General features: G+C 48.0%; 1 protein-coding gene across 1 annotated transcript; it reads left to right on the top strand.

The window, feature by feature from the left end:
- The first annotated feature begins 3,295 nt into the window (after window positions 1–3,295).
- LOC108933905 (early endosome antigen 1) lies at window positions 3,296–22,680 on the top strand. Its single transcript, XM_029249582.1, is given in 33 exon segments — window positions 3,296–3,336; window positions 7,505–7,579; window positions 8,285–8,385; window positions 8,662–8,716; window positions 8,933–8,998; window positions 9,368–9,407; window positions 9,564–9,668; window positions 9,801–9,922; window positions 10,097–10,252; window positions 10,610–10,624; window positions 11,665–11,760; window positions 13,290–13,628; window positions 13,760–13,909; window positions 14,017–14,136; window positions 14,376–14,579; window positions 14,658–14,858; window positions 15,058–15,171; window positions 15,298–15,469; window positions 15,546–15,593; window positions 15,596–15,699; window positions 15,816–15,837; window positions 15,840–16,108; window positions 16,289–16,390; window positions 17,673–17,733; window positions 17,736–17,866; window positions 18,033–18,215; window positions 18,477–18,662; window positions 18,772–18,903; window positions 19,093–19,278; window positions 19,380–19,618; window positions 20,254–20,374; window positions 20,489–20,587; window positions 20,898–22,680. Coding segments are annotated over 33 exon segments (4,161 nt in total). The 5' UTR covers window positions 3,296–3,312; the 3' UTR covers window positions 21,021–22,680.
- The last annotated feature ends 539 nt before the right edge of the window (window positions 22,681–23,219 follow it).

Here is a 23,219-nt window from a genome sequence, read left to right as displayed (position 1 = left end):
GGGGATAAAACAAACATCCGCCCGCTGTATGTGTGAATTGGGTGTTGCGGGAGAATGTTTAGATGGTTTGTATATGGACTACAGGGCACCGGGCCCACGTAAAGAGTGGAATGGTACTCCTTTGAGAAAGGAAGGGATGTTTCCTGCCTCCCAGTTGGAGTTTTCAGGTGAAAAGGCAAACTGGTCAATCCGCATGGGGTTTAAATGAGTCTGGTGTTAAACTTTTTAAGTCTGAAGGTAGCTCATCCCTCTTCCCTGAAGTGTAGAGCTGCTCTGCCTCTGGCTAATTCTCACTGCAGTTTGTGCTGGGGAATTGAAGGAGCTCCTCCACGGGCAGATTTGGGCACCAGTCTGGGACATTGTGTCATGCAGACGTACATCTTTGAGTACATGATGCCCAGAAATATTTTGAACATTTTTTTTTATGCAATTTTTTTTTTTTTTTAAGGTATTGTTTTTGCTGTTTACTATTACTGACATATTTGCCTCATGCTTTATATATAGCAAAGCTAAACCAATTGAATTTAATGTTGGGTTCAAGTCTGAGGTATGTATATGAAATACAGGAGAAGCATTACTACTTGTGACAAAAATAAAGCTTAACTCTTTCATGTGGGTTTGTACTTTTGCTCTGGCTTCAGTGCGTTTGTCCAAGACATTACCATTTCTGTCCTACCATATGTAGTTAATTATTGTCCTTTTTGTATGTTAGGTCAAAGTGTTCTCCAGAGGGAAATCATTGCTCTACTTGCTGTTGTGTATTAAGGTGGCCCTTGCATCAGAGCCTGTATTACATACTTTAAAATAAACGGTTTGTAATACTGAACTTATGAATTCATTTACAACAGTATATTTTTACTGTTTCTGTTCAGGGTTAAGAACCTTGATTAAAGGAACAAGTTGAACTGGCAAACCTAAGGCAACAAGCCCATGTTGGTCACTGATCTAAAAGTCCTATATCAATTGCATAATTTCCATAATATATTGGTTAAACACTAAACAAAAAAGTTGATGACTGTAGCAAAGACATATGAGCCTCTTCAATGTCTGCTGCATACTTCAGTACCTCACAGCACATCCTACAGGGCTCCTGTTCCATGACGCGGTGATATCGCACCTGGATTACTGCAATTCCCTTCTGTCTGATGTACCACCCTCTGCCGTCAAGCCTGTTGATCCTGAATTTTGTAGCACAAGTTCTTCTCAACCTGCAGAAAGGTTCTCCTGTGTTTCCTGAGAGAAGTATGTAGAGATATAGCTAGAGCTGCCGCGTCTGGACTTGATCCCAGGTTCAAATCACTCCTACTACTGTATTGCCCATGGGGAAATCGCTGCTTTGGAAAAATGTGTCCCCTCCTCGTCTCTCTCCGTCGTCTTCCTGTAGCCCGATTCGAGTTCAAACCTCTAGTTGTGGTCAACAACAGAGCCAAAGGAATACCGCCCTGGTGCCTACAGCAAAAATGCGACATTCCTCTACCTTGGGCCATCTGCTCATCCTCCTTATGAGGAGCCCAACGCGTAAAGCCTGTCAGTTCTCATCCTTGGCCTAACGTGTTCGAATGAGCTCCTGCTGTCCCTGGAACTGCTCAGTTCCTTCCAGCATTCAATAAGAGCCTCCAAACGCATCTTTTAGACCCATTTCTTTCTGGAGCTTGTGGCAATTTCATAAAAGAAACCTTCAGCACCTGCTGCTTTCTAGCTACCTGTTTTCCTATATGTGTGTGTGTGTGTGTGTGTCACCTCTACTAGTAGCTACTGAAATATTGTGCGCTGCGACAATAGAGGTATCAAACAAAGCTGTGCTTCAGCAATGTTTTTAAGCCTAGCCTGCTGGGAAATACTTTTATTTACTCCAGGTTGTACGTCGCTTTAGAATAAATTCTTCCCAATGCGTAAATGTAAATGCAGTAGCTTCAGGTACTAAGCTGATGCATAGTAATTGTTTTATCCTGTTGATAATACACATGATTATGTTATACATGGCAATCATTGTGATGATGTTTTAATTTCATATATGGTTACCTTAATGCCTGAAAATATGATGGGCCCCACACGGGAAAAGATTTGTTTTATGTAACCAAAACACCCCTGAGGTGTGCTGCTCTAGGTTTGTATAAATTTACACCTCATCTTGTCCAAAAGAGATTTCCAAAAGCTTTTTTCTACAGATTTTTTTTTTTTTTTTTAATACTACCACACCCTTGATTTTTGGTACGTAGCTTTCTCAAGATGGACTTTCGACTGTGAGGAATTCGCCCCTCCTAGTGGCGTCGCCAGTCAATGTCAACGAGGGAAAGGTACCGCACACTGTTTTACGTGTCTCGCGCCGAGAAGTGCACCACGTCCGTTATTACTGTAACTACTATAAGTTCTAATAATAATTTAAAAATAATTATTTGAAGTACGCAAAGTCTAACATTCTGTTTTTATAAGCAAAGTAGTCGAAACCGAAATGGCTTTATTTCATTTTATATTATTATTGTCATATGTTGTTTTTTACCAGCTTTCATGTTGGTCGTGAAAAGCCTTTCTATAATCTACAAATGAATGAGGCTCGGAGAAACATAAAACGCTGTAGACCGGGCCTAATCAAATAAATGTATTTACAGTATTTTATCCGGGTTAATCGTGATTATTTGAGTAACTCCACAGCATTTCGGCAGTTTTAGGTGTGATCATGATGGGCAACTATTTGCTGTGAGTACTGTGTACTGTACTGTATTAATAGCTAACACATCTTGTGGACGGGAGCTCTCTCTGAAATCAGAAAGCTACTTCCGTCTTCTCGTTTTTTCAACCAATGAGCAGGCTGCTCACATCCGCCCCCGGCAATGCCGTCACACCATTCGGCATTGAGAGCCCAGCACGAGCTGCTATTTTTCCACTTGCATCCAATCGGAGCCTAGAACAAATTGGTATTCGTCCAAACTGAATCCAATCGCGGCAGAAACCAAGCTGCTCTTCATGCAATTCAACCCAATCAGAGCACAGAACACGCTGCCAGTCATCAAGTTATACCATCAGCGCACAAAACAAGCTGCCCGTCATCCAACTCAATCCAATCAGAGAGCTGAACGCGCTGTCGTTCAGCCCTGTGGCGTCCTTTGACCGTCTGTTCATCGGCAGCATGTGCCAGGGTATTTCCCGTGAAACCCCGCCCACCGTCACGGTAGCCCCGCCCTAGATTTTGTTCGCCGTGGTAGAGACTGTCAGAACAGAACCAAGCGGGCTTGGTGAGGTGTAGCGGCGTAAGCTTTTAGCTTGTGTTTTGGTAACACACAGAGGCAACGCAACGCAACGCAACGCGACGCCATGCTCAGACGGATACTGCAGCGGGTAAGGCTAGTGTTCCGGAGCGGCAGCCTTGGCTCGCGATGACACACTCTGCTGTGTGCGCGCGTGACTAGCCTAGCGCTTGCCGCCGCGCCGCGCCGTACGGTGCTGTGCTGTGCTGTGTTGGGCGCGTGGGCCTGCGTGCGCCTCCTGAGCGCCGCGCTGTGTGCCTTGTAGCGCCCGATATTACTCCCCGAACGCTTGGAAAACAGTCAGTGTGTTCTGTGCGCACGCGCTGCCCTCGCGGCCGCGATTCGGGCTGCGCGGCACGGCACGGCGCGGCGCGGCGAGCTGGTCGGGTCGGGACGCCGGCGGACGGCGCCTGGCTGGAAACACGCTCTCTGTGTCTGTGTTAGCTAACTCGCTCGGCTAGCGTGATGTGGGCGTTTCTCTCGTTCCGCGCACGCAGTGAGTGTCGTCGGGCCAGACGCGGCTTAGTTCCAGTTGTGCAGCACGTAATTATTAATTAGGTCGGCGTCGGAAGGAGCTACTAGCTCTTACTATTTAGTTTCGTATCGTGCAACTAGTCCTCCTCAGGCTCCTGCGCGGATTGCTTGGCACCACGTCTAGTCAGTCAGTGTGTAAGTTACTAGTGGCGACAGACAGACAGACAGCACACACAGCAGGTTTCCATGATGTTTATTAACCGGCAGCTCTTGATAACCGCCGGTCCGGTGCACGAACTGGTGATTTTTGCTGCTCATCTTGTGTGGAATGTGCGGCTGGGTAGTGCAAGGAGGAGCAGCAGCAGCCATGGAGGTGCTTGGTCAAACGCTGCAACCGGAAGTTCCCCTGAATGGGGGCCACGGCGTTGTAGGTTCAACTTCAAGAGCAGCGACCGGGCCAGTAGGTGCTGTGATGGCGGGCACCTCGGATGGATGGGCTTCTCGCCCTGAACCCAAGCGAACGCACGGTATAGACCAAGTCAAGGGATTACGCGAGACCTGCACACACACACACACACACACTGGACCAGGGTCTTTGTGGGGGGTCTGCGGTGGCCTTAGGACTTGGGAGCGGGAGCATCCTTAACAGCGTGCCGTGGGTGTGCGTTGCCAGCTATACTTGCATTTACATTTATTAATTTTGCTGACGCTTTCCTCCAAAGCGACTACAGCCGGAGGTGGGATTCGAACCTACAACCTTTTAGGTAAAAAGGCAGTAGCTGTAACCACTATGCTACTGGCTGTCCCAAAATTTTGAACTGTATGCCTTTATTTATTAATTTAGCTGATACTTTTCTCCAAAGTGACTACAGTGTTGAACTACTTTACAATTATTTTCCCATTTATACAGCTGGGGAATGTTACCGGAGCAATTTAGGGTAAGAACCGTGCTCAAGGGTTCTACACCCAGAGGTGAGACTAAAATTTGCAACTTTTGGTTCCAGAAGCAGTAGCTCTAACCACTACGCTACCGGCTGTCCCCTAAACTTGCTCACTTCCCGTTTTCAGAGGTATTGTGGCGTGCAGCACCGTGGGTTTGGATGGGGTGAAGAAGGACGCGGAGGCAGCGTTCATAACGAACGATTTATTCGAACACCAGCACAAGGGAAATAATGCTCTCGGTCCGAGGACCCCTTTTCCTCCAGGACCTGCGCTTACAGCCAGCCTGCCTTAGCGCCCCTAGGCTCTTCCCTCACACTGGGAGACACGGTCACCCTACCATTTTCCCCTTAAGTACCCCCAGTGGTTACACACACATTTAACATTATCTCCCATAATGCAACTATTTACATTTAAACACACACTCCCTCCTAAAACAGTAACGCGGGGTCGTTAAAGTATTTTACTTATTTTTTTCCCCCCAGAGTTGTAGTTGGAGCTGCCGTCTTCAGAGGTTACAGGTTCGAATTCCGCCTACTTCCGTAGTGCCCTTGAGCGAGGTACTTGGCCTGAACTGGCCTAGTAAAAGTTCCCAGCTATATAAATGGTTAAGTTATTGCCCGAAGACTAACGATCTAAGGTGCTTCGGAAGAAAGCGTCAGTTAAATAACTAAATGTAAATCCTGGAACTCGTGTACATTCAGGACAAGAGCCGCATGGAATAATTTGCTATGAAATTCAGTTTGCGGGACAAGAGCACTGCAGTAGAGGCATATGTCTCGCTGTCTACCCAACTGTCCGGGCATAACTGGGCGAGGGGGGCAGGTAGCGTGTCTGCATTTGCACCTGAAACTCTGTCTTCTGTGTGAACTGAAGCGGTTTCCTGATGGGCCGCGTCTGGTTAATTTAGCGCCTTTGAAAGGTTGAGCATCGTTAAACAAGGTGTATCGCAGTGACTTGCGCGGCTGGCTTGGCATCGCTGGTTCCGTCATGTTCTCCCCAGTCCATCCAGGATGGCTCCTGTGTCCTATTAAACACACAGAAAGATACTTGTAAATGAGGCCACGTTGTGCGCAGTGACTCAGCATGCCGTGTTTTGGGATTGCGGTGGAGCGAACGACCCTGGGTTGTGGAACCGGGAAGCAAATAGCCTCCGGATACCCGTTTACCGGCTATATTGGTGAAATGATGCTTGTCGGATGCATCTTGCATTTTCTCCCAGTGCTGCATCCTGTTGCATGCAGATTAAAGCATTTTGTGCTTAATCGTAATCTGTTGTTCTTACTTCAGCAGTATATAGCAAGTTTTTAACATAGTAATAAATACGGTAAAGTAATGAACTCTGTAGGGACCGGTGTCGCGCTCTTTCCATTTCCACGTGTTTTGAGGTTACCCCCGGGGTTCCTTCTGTCATGCAAAGGGTAGCTCCACCCTGTTGTTGCAGAGCCACACTCATTTATATTTTACATTACTTAATTTAGCTGCAGCTTTTCTCCAAAGCTGCTTAGTGTTAAGATACTTACAATTAATTATTTACCCATTTTTACAGCTGGATAATTTTTATTGGAGCAATTTTTTTAGGGTAACTTCCTAAGGTATTACAGCTGGAGGAGAGACTCGAACCTGCGACCTTTGGGTTCAAGGACAGCAGCTGTAACCACCACGCTACCAGCACCCTGCTATTGTACAGTGCACATCCATATCTTAGTACCTAGGGTCATGGGTGGGGAAAAGATGCTGCATTAGGTAGTCTTTCATGAACTTGTTTCAAGTGGGTGGCACAGCGAGTAGCGCTGCTGTCTCAGCGCCTGGTGGTGTGAGAGAATGTGGGTTCGATCCCCGCTCGGTCTGCGTGGAGTTTGCATGTTCTCCCTGTGTCCGTGTTGGTTTCCTCCCACGGTCCAAAGACGTGCTGTTCAGGTTCCCCCCATAGTGTGTGAGTGACAGAGAGAGTGTGTTCCACTGGTCTATGGATGAGTGACCCAGTGTCAGTAGTGTATCTAGTGTGTAAGTCACCAAGGTGTATGGGCTGATAACACTACAGAGTGTTCATTGAAAGTTGCTTTGGAGAAAAGTGTCTGCTAAATAAATGTAACTGGACACTCTGGGATTTGCTCTTGTGGATACATCACCGTTGTTTCTGGGGGTTATCTTTAATAGGGTAACAGCCGGCATTAGGACACATCGCCGTTGCGGTAGCAAGTGATGTTGTGCTGGAGCTTTCCGTTGTCTGTCTTCAGACCACTGTTTGAAACTGTGACTTATCAGCTGCGGTAAGTGGGCTGATTGCTCCATTTGGGCCACTGTGGTGAATAATTAGCCCAAGGCCTGATTTTTTTTTTTTAATAAAAAAAAAAAAAAAAAAAAACCCCAGCCCTAAATGAACAGGAGGAGGGGTTTCCTGTTTCGAGTCAGCATGCTACAGCGTGCCTGGAAGATGTGTCCCTGGGAAGAGCTGTAGCATCAGCAGCCTACATACCACCTAGCGAGCAGCCAAGTCGCGTATATTTTTTTGTTTTTGATGCCATGTCTTGTGAGGGTTACTCCAGAGTCTTTAGAATTATTCCTCCGGTTTTGCCGTACCTGAAAGTAGCATGCTGCGTATTAGGGAAGACCGCGGTACATTCCCCCGAGGTGTGGATCTATCAGAGAGAACATGCATCATAGCATGTAACCATAATGTGCGTTTCTCTCGGCTCGGTACTTTACTCATTTGTGCCCGCGATCATCAGGTAAAGTAGTTCCTCGAAGGCTACGTCCACAGGCTGTCGCGGCGCCGGGGCATTGCAGACTTGTCGTGGTGGAAAGCTCCTTTCGCATGTGACCCCTTGTTGTCTTCTTCGCAGACTCCTGGAAAAGGTGGTTCGCAGGGTTCGGACTCTGACCAGCAGGCTGCCGACATCAACAACGAGACTTCCGAGGTAGTGTCGTGTGTGTATTACTTGCTGTAATGAAATGCCACTCTGTCATCGGTGTACATTACACTTCCAAAGAGGCCCCATGGTTTGGATTCCTCTTTCCCTGTTGAAACCCCCAGCTTCCTTTTCCACCCTCACCGGCTGCCTCTCGGCTTGTTATTAGCTCAGGACCGCAATCATTTTACTAAGTCCAGTCTTTGATGGTCAAGGAACTGTGAAAAGATGAGCAGAAGTGTTCGTGATCTTCTAAAGTAACTAATACCGTACTCATTCATACTTTGAAGGTTAGTCCAGATGAGCTTCAGTACTAATTTAGTTTTCCTTTAATTTTCAGAAATGATCAAATTAATCCTTGTTTTACTGGAGCAACTGCACTGTATGGCAGTTGTGTTAAGGTAGTGAGGACAGCATACGGTAGCATAGCGGTTAGAGCTGCTGCCGCCGCCTTTGAACTCAGCGGTTGCCGGTTCGAATCTCACCTCTGGCTGTATTACTGTTGACCAAGGTACTTTACCCAAAATTGCTCCAGTAAAATCACTGAGCTGTGTAAACGAGTAAATAATTGTAAGTAGGGTAACATAAGTTTGGAGAAAAGTGTCAGTTAAATGTAGTAGAAATTCACAAGCCTTGCTTGACTTGTAAAAGCAGCGCCTTCCCAACAGGGCTTGATTTTTCTCGTTGGCCAAGCTGTGTTTTTTGTGTCCGCAGGGCTTCATCTGTCCCCAGTGCATGAAGTCCCACAACTCGGCCGAGGAGCTCTTCAAGCACTACGAAGTGTTTCACGAGGCAGGGGACCATGCGCCATCCAGGTGAGGCGGAGGCGGAGATGGGGCTCTCCGTGCAAACCGTGTACCGGCAGTGAATGGGAAGTGCAGGAAGCCCTTTCTTCATGCAGCACACGTCAACTGTGCTCCACACGGCTTCATACACTGATCCTCTGCGGAGCAGACGGTGTGGGTTTCTGTCCGTCAAAAACGAAACTCCCACACTAAGAAAACGTTTATTATACTGTTGCGGGTAAAGTAGACCATAAAATTGTTTGTTCTTGTATCTATGGTCTTCTGACCTCTGACATCTTCTAACAGGGAGGATCTGGTTCTGTTGCGGCAGGAAGTGCAGGACCTGCATACCTCGCTCAAGGTGCAGTTGGACCCCCTGCCTTCTTGTGCTCATGTAGTAGCATCCAAAAGCTCTGTGTTTAAAGAGAGAAACAGTTTGGCTCCTGACACACCAGGGTTCCTCCTGGATGCTCAGCTGTACACACTTTGGCTAAACTAGTGGTCCTTGGCTTGAAGTTGAGTGAAATCACAGTCTTTTTGTACGAGTTCATTAGTTATGCTTTTTTTGTTGCCCCAGGAGGAAAGATGGTTTTCTGGAGAGCTGAAGAAGGAACTGGACAAAGTTCAAGGACAACTGAAGCAAGTAATTCCTTTTAATTACTCTGATTCTGCTTGGTGTAAATAATCACTTGGGTTTTTTTCGGGGGGCGGGGGGTTAATGTTGGGGCTACAAACTTGTAATGTTTGGGGTTTTTTCGTAGTGGAAATTTAATCACTAAAGTTAATAAAGTGTATTTTGGTGTTTGTTCCCCCTGACACTTAAATGCAGCTGATGGTCTAGTCATACTTTGTGTACACAATGAATAGAGAGCACAGAGGCCGCAAAGAAATACGATTGAGGTGCAGCACAGAGGGTATATTTTTGGTATTCAGTTCCAGCTTCCTTGGATGTGTCAGTTCAGAGGGCGGTCTGGAATTCTTTTATTCTATCGCAGTATTTCTCTTCCCCTAGAGCACCCAGAATGACGGCCAAGTGAGCACCAACGAATCAGGTACATCTCCATTTCCAACCGTAGGTCTGTGCGCTTGACTCTCGTGCACATCCTGCTAACGTAGGGTGTGGTACAGTACGCACGTGGCACTAAAGAGACTGAGTGTGTAGCCTAAGGATGTGGGCTGGGACAGTAACATCCCTCTGCTGTATTCAGAGCTGGAGTTGAAACTCCATGAGGCTGAGACGGAGAAGTTCAATATCAAGCAGATGAAGGACCTGTTTGAGCAGAAGGCTGCCCAGTTGGCCACTGAGATTGTAGGCAAGTGTTGATCCCACAGTGGGGGGTCTGTGTGTGCATGCACTTCTGTGATTACAACTGTGTACTTGTGGACTGCTTTGGCAAAGTGGTACTGACACGGTGAGGAATGTGAACTTGCTGTGGACCCCACAGACATAAAGTCCCGCTACGATGAGGAGCGGAGCCTGCGGGAAGCCGCGGAGCAGCAGGTGTCCAGGCTGACCCAAGAAGTGCAGAAGGAGCGGAAGCACAAGGAGGACCTCCACACAGAGCTGGTGAGGAACACCTCCTTGGCGGCACGTTGGACAGTGTCTGGATTCAGCTGGTGATCCTGGGTTGAGATGTTGGTAGAAAACCGGGGGGAAATGACATGTCTGCCACGGTGTCAGGAGCGTGTTGGATGAAGTGGGGTGGTGCATCTCCAGGACGACCTTTGGTTTCATACTCAGATGCAGCGTCCAGGTGTGGAGGATGTGGCAGTGCTGAAGAAGGAGCTGATCCAGGTGCAGACGCTGATGGATAATATGACACGGGAGAGAGAGGAGGAATCGGAGCGGCTCAAGGGACAGTTTGAGCGGTTGAAGGCTGACCACAATGCCGCTGAGGTACATTCCTGGTCACCTTACTCTCTGGTTCTGTCTGGGTATTACCGTGTGCCTGTTAACACACAACTGTGGTGAAATTTCAAAGGTGCTCTTCCCATTTCCACACTGGTGATGGAGATTTGGTAGGTAACATTTTGTGTCATTAGGTGTTCGTGACCAACAGTTTTCGGTGCAGCTGCATTGCTGCTTTTCTGTGGAAATGTGTAAGAGCGTAGGGAGGATTTCCAAACAAGAAGTGGCCTTTCCTCCGTTTCCTGTGCTTTGCTTAACTAACAGGTGGTTAGCTGCTGTCACTCATGTGTCTGTCTCTTTGTCCCATTACTCACCACTCCTCTCCAACTCTGCTTTCTCTCGGAGATCCGTGAACTAGAGGTAAATGTTTTAATCCCTGTTCTTGTCTCACCCCTGCGCTCCTCCTGGTGTAAGAGCACAGAGGACACACTGGGTATGGGTTAACAGCCCGTTTTAGGATAGAGGATGTACAACCCCAATTCCAAAAAAGTTGGTACGGTATGGAAAATGGTGATTAAAAACAAAAAGTGATTTCTAAATTTCCTTTCTCTTGTAGATTTGACCGGATTCCTTGAATTGCTTCATTACATTGTGCACTGTAGAAGGTGAAATGCCCAGAATACTACCCATTTGTCTTTGGGGAACATCTGTTGGCACGTATTGGCAACCCTTGACCCATCCTTGTTCTTGAAGGACTTGGCATTTTTGGAGGCTCCTTATATACTGTAACACGGCTCTCTCACCTGTTTCACGTCACCTTGTTATTTCCACTTGTCACTTCGTTTTGAGTCCTGAACTACCTGTCTCACTTTTTGGAACGTATTCCAGGCATCGGTTTGAGAATAAACGTACATCTTCAAAAAAAACAATGCGGGTGATTAGGTAAAACGTGAGATACCTAGTCTTTATACTGTTTTTGTTTGAATACAAGGCGAAGTAAATATACAAATCACTCCTTTTTGTTTTTATTAGCATTTTCTATACTGTCCCAACTTTTTTGGAATTGGGGTTATGGGCAGTCACCTCTTTAGTACTACATTATTCTCCAGATGTTTTAGTAAAGGCCAAAATATGTTATTTTATTCTCCATTCTTGGACTTTAAGCAGACTTTAATGAATTATTCTCTGTTTACATTACAGTACAGCTAGAAGCAATTGTGAAATATTGCATGTCTTAAAACTCCTGAATGTGTACATATGTTGTACCTATGGCATCCCTCCATTGTTTGTGTATATGTATGGCTCTGTGAGGTGTGTGTGTCGTGTCATGGTGGCGTCTGTGGACTAGTCATGCGAGAGGGCATGTAGTGGGTAAATGTTTGCATGTGGACACAGCACCTGGTCGCTGTGTAGGGATAGGATTCGGACTGAGTCTTTTTTGTGTCTTTGTGTCTGTACAGGCGACTATCTCCCAGTTACGTGCCGAGTTGCAGAGGGGTCCCCAGGAAGCAGCGGTGTACACCCAGCAGATCCACCAGCTCCAGCAGCAAAGTCAGGTATTGAAGAAACTGCGCAGATGCACGCTAAATTTTAACCTTCAGATTTCTGTGATAAAAGGATGGCACCCCAAGCAGGAGTCGAACCCCAGACCCACCAGAGAGCGGGACCCGGCCAAACCCATTGCACCACCACGCTCTCCTCACGCACAGATAATGATGAAAAATGATTTAAATACGTATAACATATACATGCTCATGCACATACCTGTGCGTAAAACATGCCTTCGGAAGTGCCCCCGGCATGTAGACCCATCACAGCTTACATTGTATACCAGCCAAGCAGAACATCTGCAAACTGTCAGCAGACATTTTGATGGATAAGGAAATCTTTTTTCATGTTTAATTTTTTTAAATTATCATTTTTTTCAGGAATGTGCATATATGCAGATTTACATTTCCATTTGATTAAAATATATACAGGGCTGCTTCAAAGTATGTGAACCGCAATGGGATGGTCATTCTTGTTTAGAATATTCAAATAAACTTAAAAAGAATAAATGATTGATTTACACAACCTGATTTGACTTACCTACTTGGTTTAACCAGTGCAGCTTGGGACTGACTTATTTTTGCACCTCCACTACTTATATGTTTCTACTACACACATGATTTATTCTAAAGCAACATATGGAATTGGTCATTACACACCTGTTTTGTCACATGAGAAACACTCATTCTCATTAAATAACCATGTAATGGTAAAGGTGTAGGAACCTGTAATTGCACAAGGAGTTCACATAGCTTCAAGCAGCAGTGTGTGTGTGTAATATATAGTATATGTGTACAGTACTGTGCAAAAGTTTTAGGCAGTGGGGGGGCTGTAAAGTGAGAATGCTTCCAAAAATGATGCTCTTTATTAATAAACTTCCTACAAACTTCCTTACTAACCATCCATCGTCAACAACTGCTTGGCACAGCGGGTTTGGCTGGGTCCTGCTCTCTCGCAGGTCTGGGGTTTGAGTCCCGCTTGGGGTGCCTTGCAATGGAGTGGTGTCCCGTCCTGGGTGTGTCCCCTCCCCCTCCAGCCTTGCGCCCTGTGTTGCTGGGTTAGGCTCCGGTTTGCCGCAACCCCACTCGGGACAAGGGGCTTCTGTGTGTGTGTGTGTGTGTACACGTGTGTGTGTGTGTGTACACGTGTGTGTGTGTGTGTACACGTGTGTGTGTGTGTACGTACTTTATCTCTTTAAGGACATACAAAACCCTTACTGTAATAGTAACTTTTTACAAAAGGAATGCTTGGAAATCTAAAATATGCTCTTTCCCACTGACACTAATGCAGAAGGTATTAAATAACTGTCTAAAACAAATATTTTTGCAAAACATTTACCCATCACTTGTCTGTCTTTTGCATAGCACTGTATTTGTATATGTACATATAGTATATGAAATGTTGGGAATAACAGATCTTTGGAACAATGACCACTGCCTCTTCTCATATAGGTGGTAGTTTTTTTGGATGGACTGTAGTTTGAAAGTGGTTTTACATCCTTGCTTCACCGCTGCTGTTGTGTGGCACTTGTCTACAGAGCCTGTCTGAGAAGCTGGGTCGCAAGGAGAAGGAGTACCAGGAGCTGGAGGAGCACCTGCACAGTGAGCAGGCCAGCAGGAAGGCTGCACAGACCAGCTTGCAGCAGCGAGAACTGGAGCTACAGCAACTTCAGGTCCAGTCTTCTGCCACGCAAGCGTCTCTGCAAAGGGCCCAGACTGAGCTGGAGGAGCGGGGAGAGACAGGCGGTCGGCTGAGGCAGGAGCTGGCCGAGCTGGAGCTGCAGCACCAGCAGCTGAAGGCTGAGTTCAAACAGCTGCAGCAGCAGAAGGAGGAACGGGAACAGCAAAGCCTCCAGCAGCAGAGTGAGATCAAGCAGGTAAATCTCACTTCCATCATCTATCTATTTCTTCTTTTGTGTGGGAACGAGCCGTGCGTCCGGTTACTGTGCTCAGCTGTATGAGTGCTGTTTGCGTATCGGCGATGCCTGACATTTGCTTTCGCCTACAGTTACACTGCAAACTACTAGAGGCAGAGCGGCAGTTAGGGGAGGTGCAGGGCCGTTTGAAGGAGCAGAGGCAGCTGTCTGCGGACAAGCTGAAGGATCGTGAGCAGCAGGTTGCTGAACTGCAGCTCAAACTTTCTCGAGCTGAGGAACAGGTAAGGCCAGACAACGTCACGATGAAGAAGAAGATGTGAAGGGCACAGAAGTCTTGCAACTCTGTCTTGATGATTGTGGGGGTGTACTTGGGTCTGCCTTCTCTCAGGTGAAAGAACGAGAGAGCAAGGCTACGGACCTGCAGCACCAGCTGGAGAAGGCTCGGCAGCAACACCAGGAGATCCAGTCGCTGCAACAGACCACGACGGGCAAGCTGAGAGAAGCGCAGGTACAGGCATGATCCCCACACTGCTATCCTGGATAACACAAGCGCTCCATGGGACAGAATTTCCGTCAGAACATTTACCAGTTTACTGTCAAATGCTGAATGCAGCTTCCAGTCCTCCTCTGACCTCATCAGTTACATCGTAAGGCTTCCCCTGCTTCATAACTGCCTGTAGAGTCGAGCTCATTGCGGCTATGGTCTTTGCTCACTCAGATTCAGCCCTGCTGTTGACTGCCTTCCAGAATGACTTGGAGCAGGTTCTGCGTCAGATTGGAGACAAGGACCAAAAGATCCAGAACCTGGAAGCGCTGCTGCAGAAGAGCAAGGACAGTGTGGGCCAGCTGGAGGCAGAGCGCGAGGACCTTTGTGCTAAGATCCAGGCTGGTGAGGGCGAGGCAGCGGTGCTGAGCCAGCTGCAGGAGAAGAACCACCTCCTACAGGAGCAGGTACGGCATGCGTCTGTTAATTCTTCTGTCATTGTCAAAGTGGCGGATTGTAAACCGTCATTTGTCTGAATGATTCAGGTCACAAAACTGACAGAGCAGCTGAAGAACCAATCTGAGAGTCACAAGCAGGCCCAGGAGAACCTCCACGAGCAGGTTCAGGAGCAGAAGACACACCTTCGGACAGCGCAGGATCGCTGTCTGGCACTTGAGAGTTCTAATGCAGAGCTTTCTAACCAACTCAGTGAAAGTAAAGAGCGACTGGCACAGCTGGATGCCCAGGTATGTGTTCCTTTTCAGGTCTTTCAGTGGTCAGATGCAGGTTCCTGCACAGGTTCCTCAGCAGCTCAAGTCTGGGTTTCTGTTCAGGTCTGCGACAGTGTAAAGAAATGTGGCTGACTGCTCATTTCTCGGTGCTCAACATGGCTGTTGCTGCACGCAAAGGTTGTGCTAAACAAGGCTCTGGGCTTCTGGTTTCCAGCTCAAGGCCAAAACGGAGATGCTTCTGTCTGCAGAGGCTGCAAAGACTGCTCAGAGAGCAGACCTGCAGAATCACTTGGAGACAGCCCAGCATGCGCTGCAGGATAAGCAACAGGTGCGTTTTCTGTTCTCCTTTAAACTTCCTGATTAGCTCGACTGACGAGAACATTAGCGGTGCTTTTGTGGGCAATCACTGTGGCATGTGGTGTTTTTGGGTGGTTAAGGCACTGCCTGTCTGCAGGAGCTGGTGAAGACCCATAGCCAAATGGAGGAGCTGAGCCGCAAGTTGCAGGAGAAGCAGGAGCTATACGGCCAGCTGGAAGCCAGCCTGAAGGAGTGTCGAGACAAGCTGCTGACATCGGAGCAGGAGACTGAGCGACTGGAAACCCAGCTCAAGGTCAGCTTCCCAGCAGGTCTGGGCTCTGCACCAAGAGCTCTAGAAGCTGACAGTGAAACCCAAACCATTGTGCGCCGTGTGACTTGTCACAGAAACGGATGCAGAGGCACAGAAGCTCAAGACAAGTCGGGACCAGGCCCATCAGACTTGCAGCAGCTCCGCCAGCAAAGCACCGAGGCCGGTAACAAGATAAAAGACCTCAGCTGCCAGTTGGCCACGGAAAAAGAGAGGTACAGAGTGAACGCTGCCTAGTCACTCTGATGTTGTGCACACCATCCCTTACCCTGGTGTGCCCTTGTGGTCCTGTGTAGCTTATCGTTTGTTTACGCCTTGTCACTGCTCCACAGTGTGGTTGCACTCAGGATGACCTAAAGAAGAAGAATGCTGCCTGGAGACCACACGGCAGGAGCTGGAGCAGCGCAAGAAGGAGAAGAGTGGCCTGCAGCAGAGCCTTGACCAGCTTTCCCGAGAGGCACAAACGAGACAAGCTGAACTGGACCAGAAGCTTCAGAACCTGGCAAGAAGTCAACAGAAGGCCCAGCAGGAGAAGGAAGCCCTGGACAAGGAGCTCTCGGCTGCCAAGGAGAACTTGAGCAAGGCCCAGGCAGAGCTGGACACGGAACGGAAGAAGGCCACGGTGTCTTTGGAGAAGCAGGTGGGCTTGCAATATTGGCTGAGCTGTTTTGTGATGGTTGTAAGGCCACAACTTGTGTTTGTGGGTCTAGGTGTTGGGCCGCATACCCATCACTTGTCAATCTACTGCCTTCTCGGTGATCACAGTGATCCGTCTGACTGGGCCCATTGTCTGTCTGTCTGTCTGTCTGCCTGCCTGCAGGAGAAGTCCTTTCAGCAGTCCAGAATGGAGCTACAGAAGAAAGTAGAGGCTGCGGCAAAAGAAGTAACTGAGGTCAAAGGGCAACTGCAACAGAGGGAAGAGGTTAGTACCTTGCCATTGTAGTTACGGAGTCATTCCAGGTGCTGAAGACACAAGCACACAACCATTTATATGGTAAAGGTGGCAGTGGGAACAGGCTGAGCACAACAGACCACACTTCCTTTTCTGTAGCAAGTCTCCAGCTCCTGCTGAATGATGTCAGCCCAGAGGTAATCTTTCCAGTGTAGCTTGGCTCTCCTCTGGGATCTCCTCCCAGCTGAACATGCCTGGGAGACCTGCTGTGTGAGGCATCCACCTTAACTGGCGCCTCTCAAGGAGTAGCAACTCAACTGTCCTGATCACACTCCACGGAGTGTGCGATCCATCACCCTGCAGAGGAATCTCATTTCTGGAGCTCACATCTACTGTCGTGTTCTTTCACTAATCAAAGCTCGTGGCCACAGGGAGGATGGAGGTGGAGACGGAGCCCGAGATGTAAACTTGGACTGCGTTTACTTGCTAAGCCAAGATGACAGTAAAGTTTGCACAAAGATAGTAGGACTATAGGACCTTAACTCTGGGGAGGAGAGTTTAAATTTATCACGAAAAATGTTCTTCATCATGTTACTGATGAGCAACGCTCAGGAACACCTGACATGGGGTATAAATTCAACTGATTCATCACATTAACACTCCATCCAACGTTTTCACAGAGCCTAACCAGTGAAAAAAACTGAGAGGTATGGAATATTAACGTTTCTTTTATTTTGATATAGGTGTAAAAGTAACTTTGGAGTTACGAATAAAACGTGTTAACTGCCCTCCAGTTCCAGTCGTGCTTCTAAGTTGAGCTACAGCACTCAGCTTTTATTTTGGTATCATCTTTTAAAATGAGCTAAACTAAAACTAGTTGAAAAATACGGAAGATGATAATGCATATTTTCTGGAAACTCCTGTTCAGTCTTGGCTGACTCACGTGCATGTGATCCATGTGCAACGTTCTTCATCTTTTCGTCACTTCCAATTTTGTTTAACTCAGTTTTGGTCGTCATGGCAACAGCACTTTTTCTGTTCCATTGTCCTATACTGCCATCTGTTGGCTGAGCAGGTAAACGCAGGTCCCCCCCCCCGGGACTCTGACATTTCAGAATATGGATAAGGGAAACTGTGGAAATTTGTAATTTGAGTAGAGAGGGCAAAAACGTATGTACTGTCAAACTAATTCACCCACTGGTAACACGACAAACCAGTGTATACTGTACCATGTCAAAGTTATTTTCAGATGCAAACCTCAGCGTCTTGTGGGTTGAATTAACACTCTAGCTTTGCACGGTTTTGTTTTTAGACAGAAAAGGGGCTGAAGTCGCAGCTGTCTGCCCTCAATGAAAGTTGGTGCAGATGCAGGCAACAGTGAAGGAAAAGGAAACGGCTGCGCAGAAACTTGGGGAGGAGCTGAAGAGCACTCGGTCCTCCTCCCAGCAGGCAGTGCAGAAGCTGGAGAAAAGTCTGGCCGAGCTGCAAACAAGCCACGCGGAGCAGGTCATTTCACCCGTGAACGAATTCTTTCTCACCCTCTTGTATACATCTACACACGAGTGCACGTAAGCAGGTACATGCACAGTACGCACGTGCTGTTCCATAGACAGATGCCCACTGTAGCACGTGCACGTACTCTCATAAATCAGAATTTCTCTCTATCGGGCAGGTGGGGCAGGATGCGAAACTGAAGCAGCAGCTGGCAGCTCTGTCCCAGGAACTTAGTGCCGGAAAGACTCAGTATGCCGAGCTGCAGAAGAATTGTGACCGAATTAAAGAGAGCCAGGCTCAGCTGCAATCTGACTACTACGGCAAGGAGTCCGAGCTTCTGGCTGTGCAACAGGACCTTAAGGTGGGCTCAGGAGAGCGGGCCAGTTCTGCACCATCGTGATGTGTGGAGGTCTGAGACTACAGTCCTTGAGAGGAAATCACATTATCAGTACTCCCAAGCTCTTAACTGTTACGGTGGCGAGGCAGCTGCAGGATCAGAGTGTGTGTGATGCCACACCAGTGACCGTATAGAAGAGGTTGTACTGTTGACCACACTCTAGGCAGCTATACCAGTAGGATCCTGTAATTGTCACTGTTAACACTGACCCTGTTCATCGTGCAGGCCTCTCAGGAAAAGCTGGCTCTGGCTCAGGAGGAACTGGTGGCCGGTCGGAACCAGCTGAGCCGCCATGAGACGCACATTCACGAGCTGACTTCCGCCCGAGCAGCGCTGGAGCAGGAGGGAGCGAGGAAGCAGGAGCGGCTTGACCAGCAGCAGGAGGCCCTGAAGGAGCTACAGCGGCAGGAGGTCAGCGAGCCGTTGACATTCTATGTCGCCTTCTCTGTGTGTGTGTGTGTGTGTGTGTGTGTGTGTGTGAGAGAGAGAGTGAGTGTCTAACGTCTGAGTGCATGTGTAGGGGCTCACAAGGCAGGAACTGAACAGGGAGAGGGCCAGGGCTGAGGAGCTGATGGACACCAAGAGCAGGCTGGAGAAGGAGGTGAACCAGCTCACTGCAGACATGAAAAGCAGTGCAGAGCGCTGGGAGAAGGTCAGTGTTTCCAAACTGCTGGCCTCATCCCACTAACATGCATTTTGATTGACTAAAGGAAATGTTGCGCAATGTGTATCGCGGATTACTGACGTGCAGATTGTTGCCGATCGATTGAGGCTCTGATTGCATAAATAAAGGGTCCCGAGCCAAACGGAAGTAAGGTCATCGTGTTGTTCTGCTGACCAGGAGGTGAAGGAGCTGCGGGAGGCCAAGCAATTACTGATCCAGCAGAAGCTGGAGATGCAGGGGCGGGTGGAGAACGTTCAAGCTGCCCTGGAGCAAGAGAAGCAGGAGCACCAGGTTACGCGGGAGGGCATCCGGCAGCGGGACGAGACGCTGAAGGCAGAGAAGGCCAAGATGGAGGCTCAGCTGGTACCGGTTCTCATCCTCCATCCAGTGGATGTTGGAAGGCAGCTCTTCGGCTGTGTGTTGGAAGGCATGTGTACGTGGGTTAATGACGACTTCCTGTCCAGGCAGTGGAACAGAAGGCAAAGGCGGAGCTTATAAAGGGCCACGAGGAGGCAGAGTCCAAGCAGGCCATGCAGATCACGGCGCTGAACGAGAACATGTCGACGCTGAAGCGCGAGTGGCAGAGCAGCCAGCGCCGCGTGGGAGAGCTGGAGAAGCAGACAGACGAGCTGCGGGGTGAGATCGCTGTACTGGAAGCAACGGTGCAGAACAACCAGGACGAGCGGCGTGCCCTGCTGGAGAGGTGAAGTTCCGTGACCACGTCACTGTGAAACACGGGAAATCGGGGTGACAGCGGTGGAGTGTTTTGATCAGCACACAAAACCATACCTTTTTTTTTTTTTTTTTTTTTGGGTGGGGGAAGTTGTGTTGATAATGATTGCTTTCAAAAGACAAAATAGTATAGTTGGCCATGTGTCTGTGCAACTGCAAATGAGTTCCTTTATGTTGTGTGTGAGCCTGGGCAATAATGATGTGCCTTCTGTTCAGACCGGGGTCCCGGTGGGCAGTAGAGAATTGTGAATTAGCTGTGAAAGTTGCTTTCTGCCCCTGTGGAGTATTCCTGACACTTCAGAAACTCCACGGCTGATCACTGACGGTAGAATATAATGAGATGTGTTCTCCTGGGCAGCTGCAGCTTAATGCCTTAGTATTAAGACAAAATGAGACATGTCGCATATTTTTTTTGGCTAATTCTGCAAACTTTACCCCGTCAAACTGGAGATCTGGGACTCAAAAACACAAACTCTGCAGAACTGGAGGTCGCTGCACGTCGGTTAATCTGTGAACCGTTCAGAAGTGATCTGTGTGAAAGCAGCATGTTTGTTTACGGTGTGCATTTCGTTATGGATCTCTAAATGTCTCTTGATTCTGCCACAGGTGTGTGAAGGGTGAGGGGGAGATAGAGAAGCTGCAGGCCAAACTGGTGGAATTGCGCCGCAAGCTGGACGACACGACGGCTGCAATGCAGGAGCTGGGCAGGGAGAACCAGTCACTTCAGGTGACTATATGCGTCGTTACAGGAAGAACTGGCCAATGCAGGTCCATCTGCGCATGGTGTGCCCCCAAAACGTATCTGGAGGTCCGATGGATTGATTCTTCTCCCTGAATACAGATAAAACAGTCCCAGTCTCTGACTCGGAAATGGGCCGAAGACCATGAGGTGCAGAACTGCATGGCGTGTGGAAAGGGCTTCTCTGTCACTATCAGGAAGGTGGGTGACACCCCAAGCAGCTCCCGCATTATGGTTAGCAGTCAAAACGAGCTGCTTGTGGAAATGCTCCTCGTAGGCGGGTGGATCCCTTCGCTCTGGGAAGTACCACGTTTGACTGGTGCGATGACAGTGGGGCTGATTGGGCAGCACTCAGTCAGTACTTTGTTTTCTATTCTGTACACATGGTACTCGTCGCAGCGTGTCATTTCCATTCCTTTGGCGTCTGTCGGCAGCGTACCGGAATTTGTAAAACAACCATGTGGGTCAGACTAGACGCTGCCTGATTCTGTGCCGTCTCCCCCCCCTGCAGCATCACTGCCGACACTGCGGGAACATCTTCTGCGCCGAGTGCTCCTCCAGGAACGCCCTGACGCCGTCGTCCAAAAAAGCGGTTCGAGTGTGCAACACCTGCTATGAGGAGCTGCAGGGCTGACGTCACGCCGAAACCCCACGCAGCTGCATCCCCCCATCGCACAGTGCGCTGTACATTACTTTGTGTTAATTCACTTTTACTCTCACAGGTCCCTACTCATCTGTTTTTCGCATTGTCATCGGCACAGAGTTTGTGTGAACCCACGGGTTAGGAAGGTGGACGAAGGGTAGCATTAGCGCGCGTCTTACTGGGAGGTCTTTGTGCAGCAGGTGGGGCAGGACGTTCAGCAAGAGAGCAGCGGAGCGTAGCTCATCGGAATTGTACCGTGCCTTTACTGCCGAAGCGGCCCAGTCAGCGTGCGCTGCCGGGACTTGCCACCCACCACAGCGATTTGTCCTTTAATAGTCATTTTTTCTTGCAGCACTAGCAGCAACATGTGGGTTATGTCAAACAGTGTAAACAAAATAAGATGTTAGAATAGGTATTATGTAAGTTTTTAATTTAAGGTGGGTACAATACTGAAAAAGTTAATTTGGTTGAATTAAAACAGTTTGATCAGGTGTTCTATAGCAAAGATTTGCTGACGGTGTGATGACCAAAGATGGGTGTCTCTCTCCAGTTGCACACTCTAGGTTCCCATCTGCCAGGAGGTCTGTGACAAGTTTTCTCACTTTTTATTTTAACTGCGTTTGGTCGTATTTGCCAATTTACACTAAAACTGTGGCACTTTCAGTCTCAGATGTTTTATAACCAGCATTTTCTTGGAATGTACATTTTTGGGAATGTACGAGAATGTTGTCTACAATTATGTGTAGGTGTGGCTCATTCAGCAAAGCTGCTCAAGACTCATACAAAGTATGTTTGTGTGTCTATGGTGTCTCACGGAGAAACTCTCACTCATTTAAAGCAAGATGCTTGCATTCGTACGAGACCCCAGCCCCCACTTGCTTTAGTTTCTGCGTTAAGGCAATAATGATGGAGATTCCCGAGGCTGCTGGAACAGGCGCGATTGATGCCGTTTCTCTTTGCACGCACGTAATTGGCTCTCGCAGAACCCCAAAGCTGGCATCCCGCTAACTTCAGCCTTTGCTTTCCTGTCATTCCTGCTAAACCCTTTAAACAGAGCACTGTAAATATGCAGAATTGGACTTTGGGTTGTGTTTGTGTTGTATTCTTTTATAGGACATCTGCAGTCCAGCTGGCAGTGACAAGTCACTGAGGCTCCAGGAAGTTCAGCAGTTTGTTGCTTCTGCTTCCAGGTCAGTTGCAGTCTGGCACTGGTTGTGCTCACAAAGGTTCCCGTGCTTTAGGCCTGGTTCAACGCCCATGTGAGATAGTTGTTTGGCTGGGGAATCTCCAGGGAAGTAGTGTCTGTGTTTGTCGAACCCTGTTTCACTTCCTCATTGTAACAAGGGGAAGTTGCATGCTCTGGGTTCTGCTTCTTAAACACTTTTGTCCTTGCAACCTTCTGGAACACAGGACAGTCCAATAGACTCCTCAGTGCCAAGATCTGTTTCTCACTTATTTTTCTTTACTTAGCGCTAGAGGTAATTTCAGGAAGACAGCGTCACATTTCCATACTCGACACGTAGTCTTGCCTTTTCTGACTTTTGTCACTTGCAGATGATGTTAATATTGTGGAAAAAATGTCAGATTGAAATTTCTGTACAAAAGGAGGACAGCAACTCATGTACATTAATTTAAAAAAAAAAAAAAAAAACTGCAGAGGTAAGACAGTTGTGTTTATTTAAAATGACACTACACTCAACTGTGGATGGTTTCATCTTGATGTGGGCCTTGGTGAGGAAGTGCTCTTTGGCCACGTTAGCCGTTTGTGATTATGTAGGTGTGCCTTACGTCTCTTTCATTTCCTCTTTTTGTTCTGAATGGATCCACTAGTGTTACATCGGGAAATTTAATTAATGTCCTGGGACACCATTTGTTTTCTAATTTGCCATTGTGGTTTAATACTGAATAAAATGTATGTGTTTCTATCTCCCTGGACATCAGTACTTTCTTCTAGTGTCTTGCAGCAGCTCTGGCCTCTTGCGTTCGGCTCCCAGGCCCAAAGTGTGTCGTACACAGCAATGTGTGCAGGTTGCAGGTGAGCTCGCATGGTGCGTACAACACTGAAGGATTCCAAATAGTGTAAGAGGGGATGAGGGACTTTACACTTTGAACCCCACTCTCTGCCCACCCACAGTGCATTTGCAGGGAGTCTACAAGGACTAATTTTATTTTTTAACCATAAACAAGGGC

This window comes from Scleropages formosus, unplaced genomic scaffold, assembly GCF_900964775.1.
Source record: "Scleropages formosus unplaced genomic scaffold, fSclFor1.1, whole genome shotgun sequence".
NCBI classification, from domain to species: domain Eukaryota; kingdom Metazoa; phylum Chordata; class Actinopteri; order Osteoglossiformes; family Osteoglossidae; genus Scleropages; species Scleropages formosus.
The sequence above is the reverse complement of the archived record's forward strand: the minus strand, read 5'-3'. Positions and strand labels throughout refer to the sequence as shown.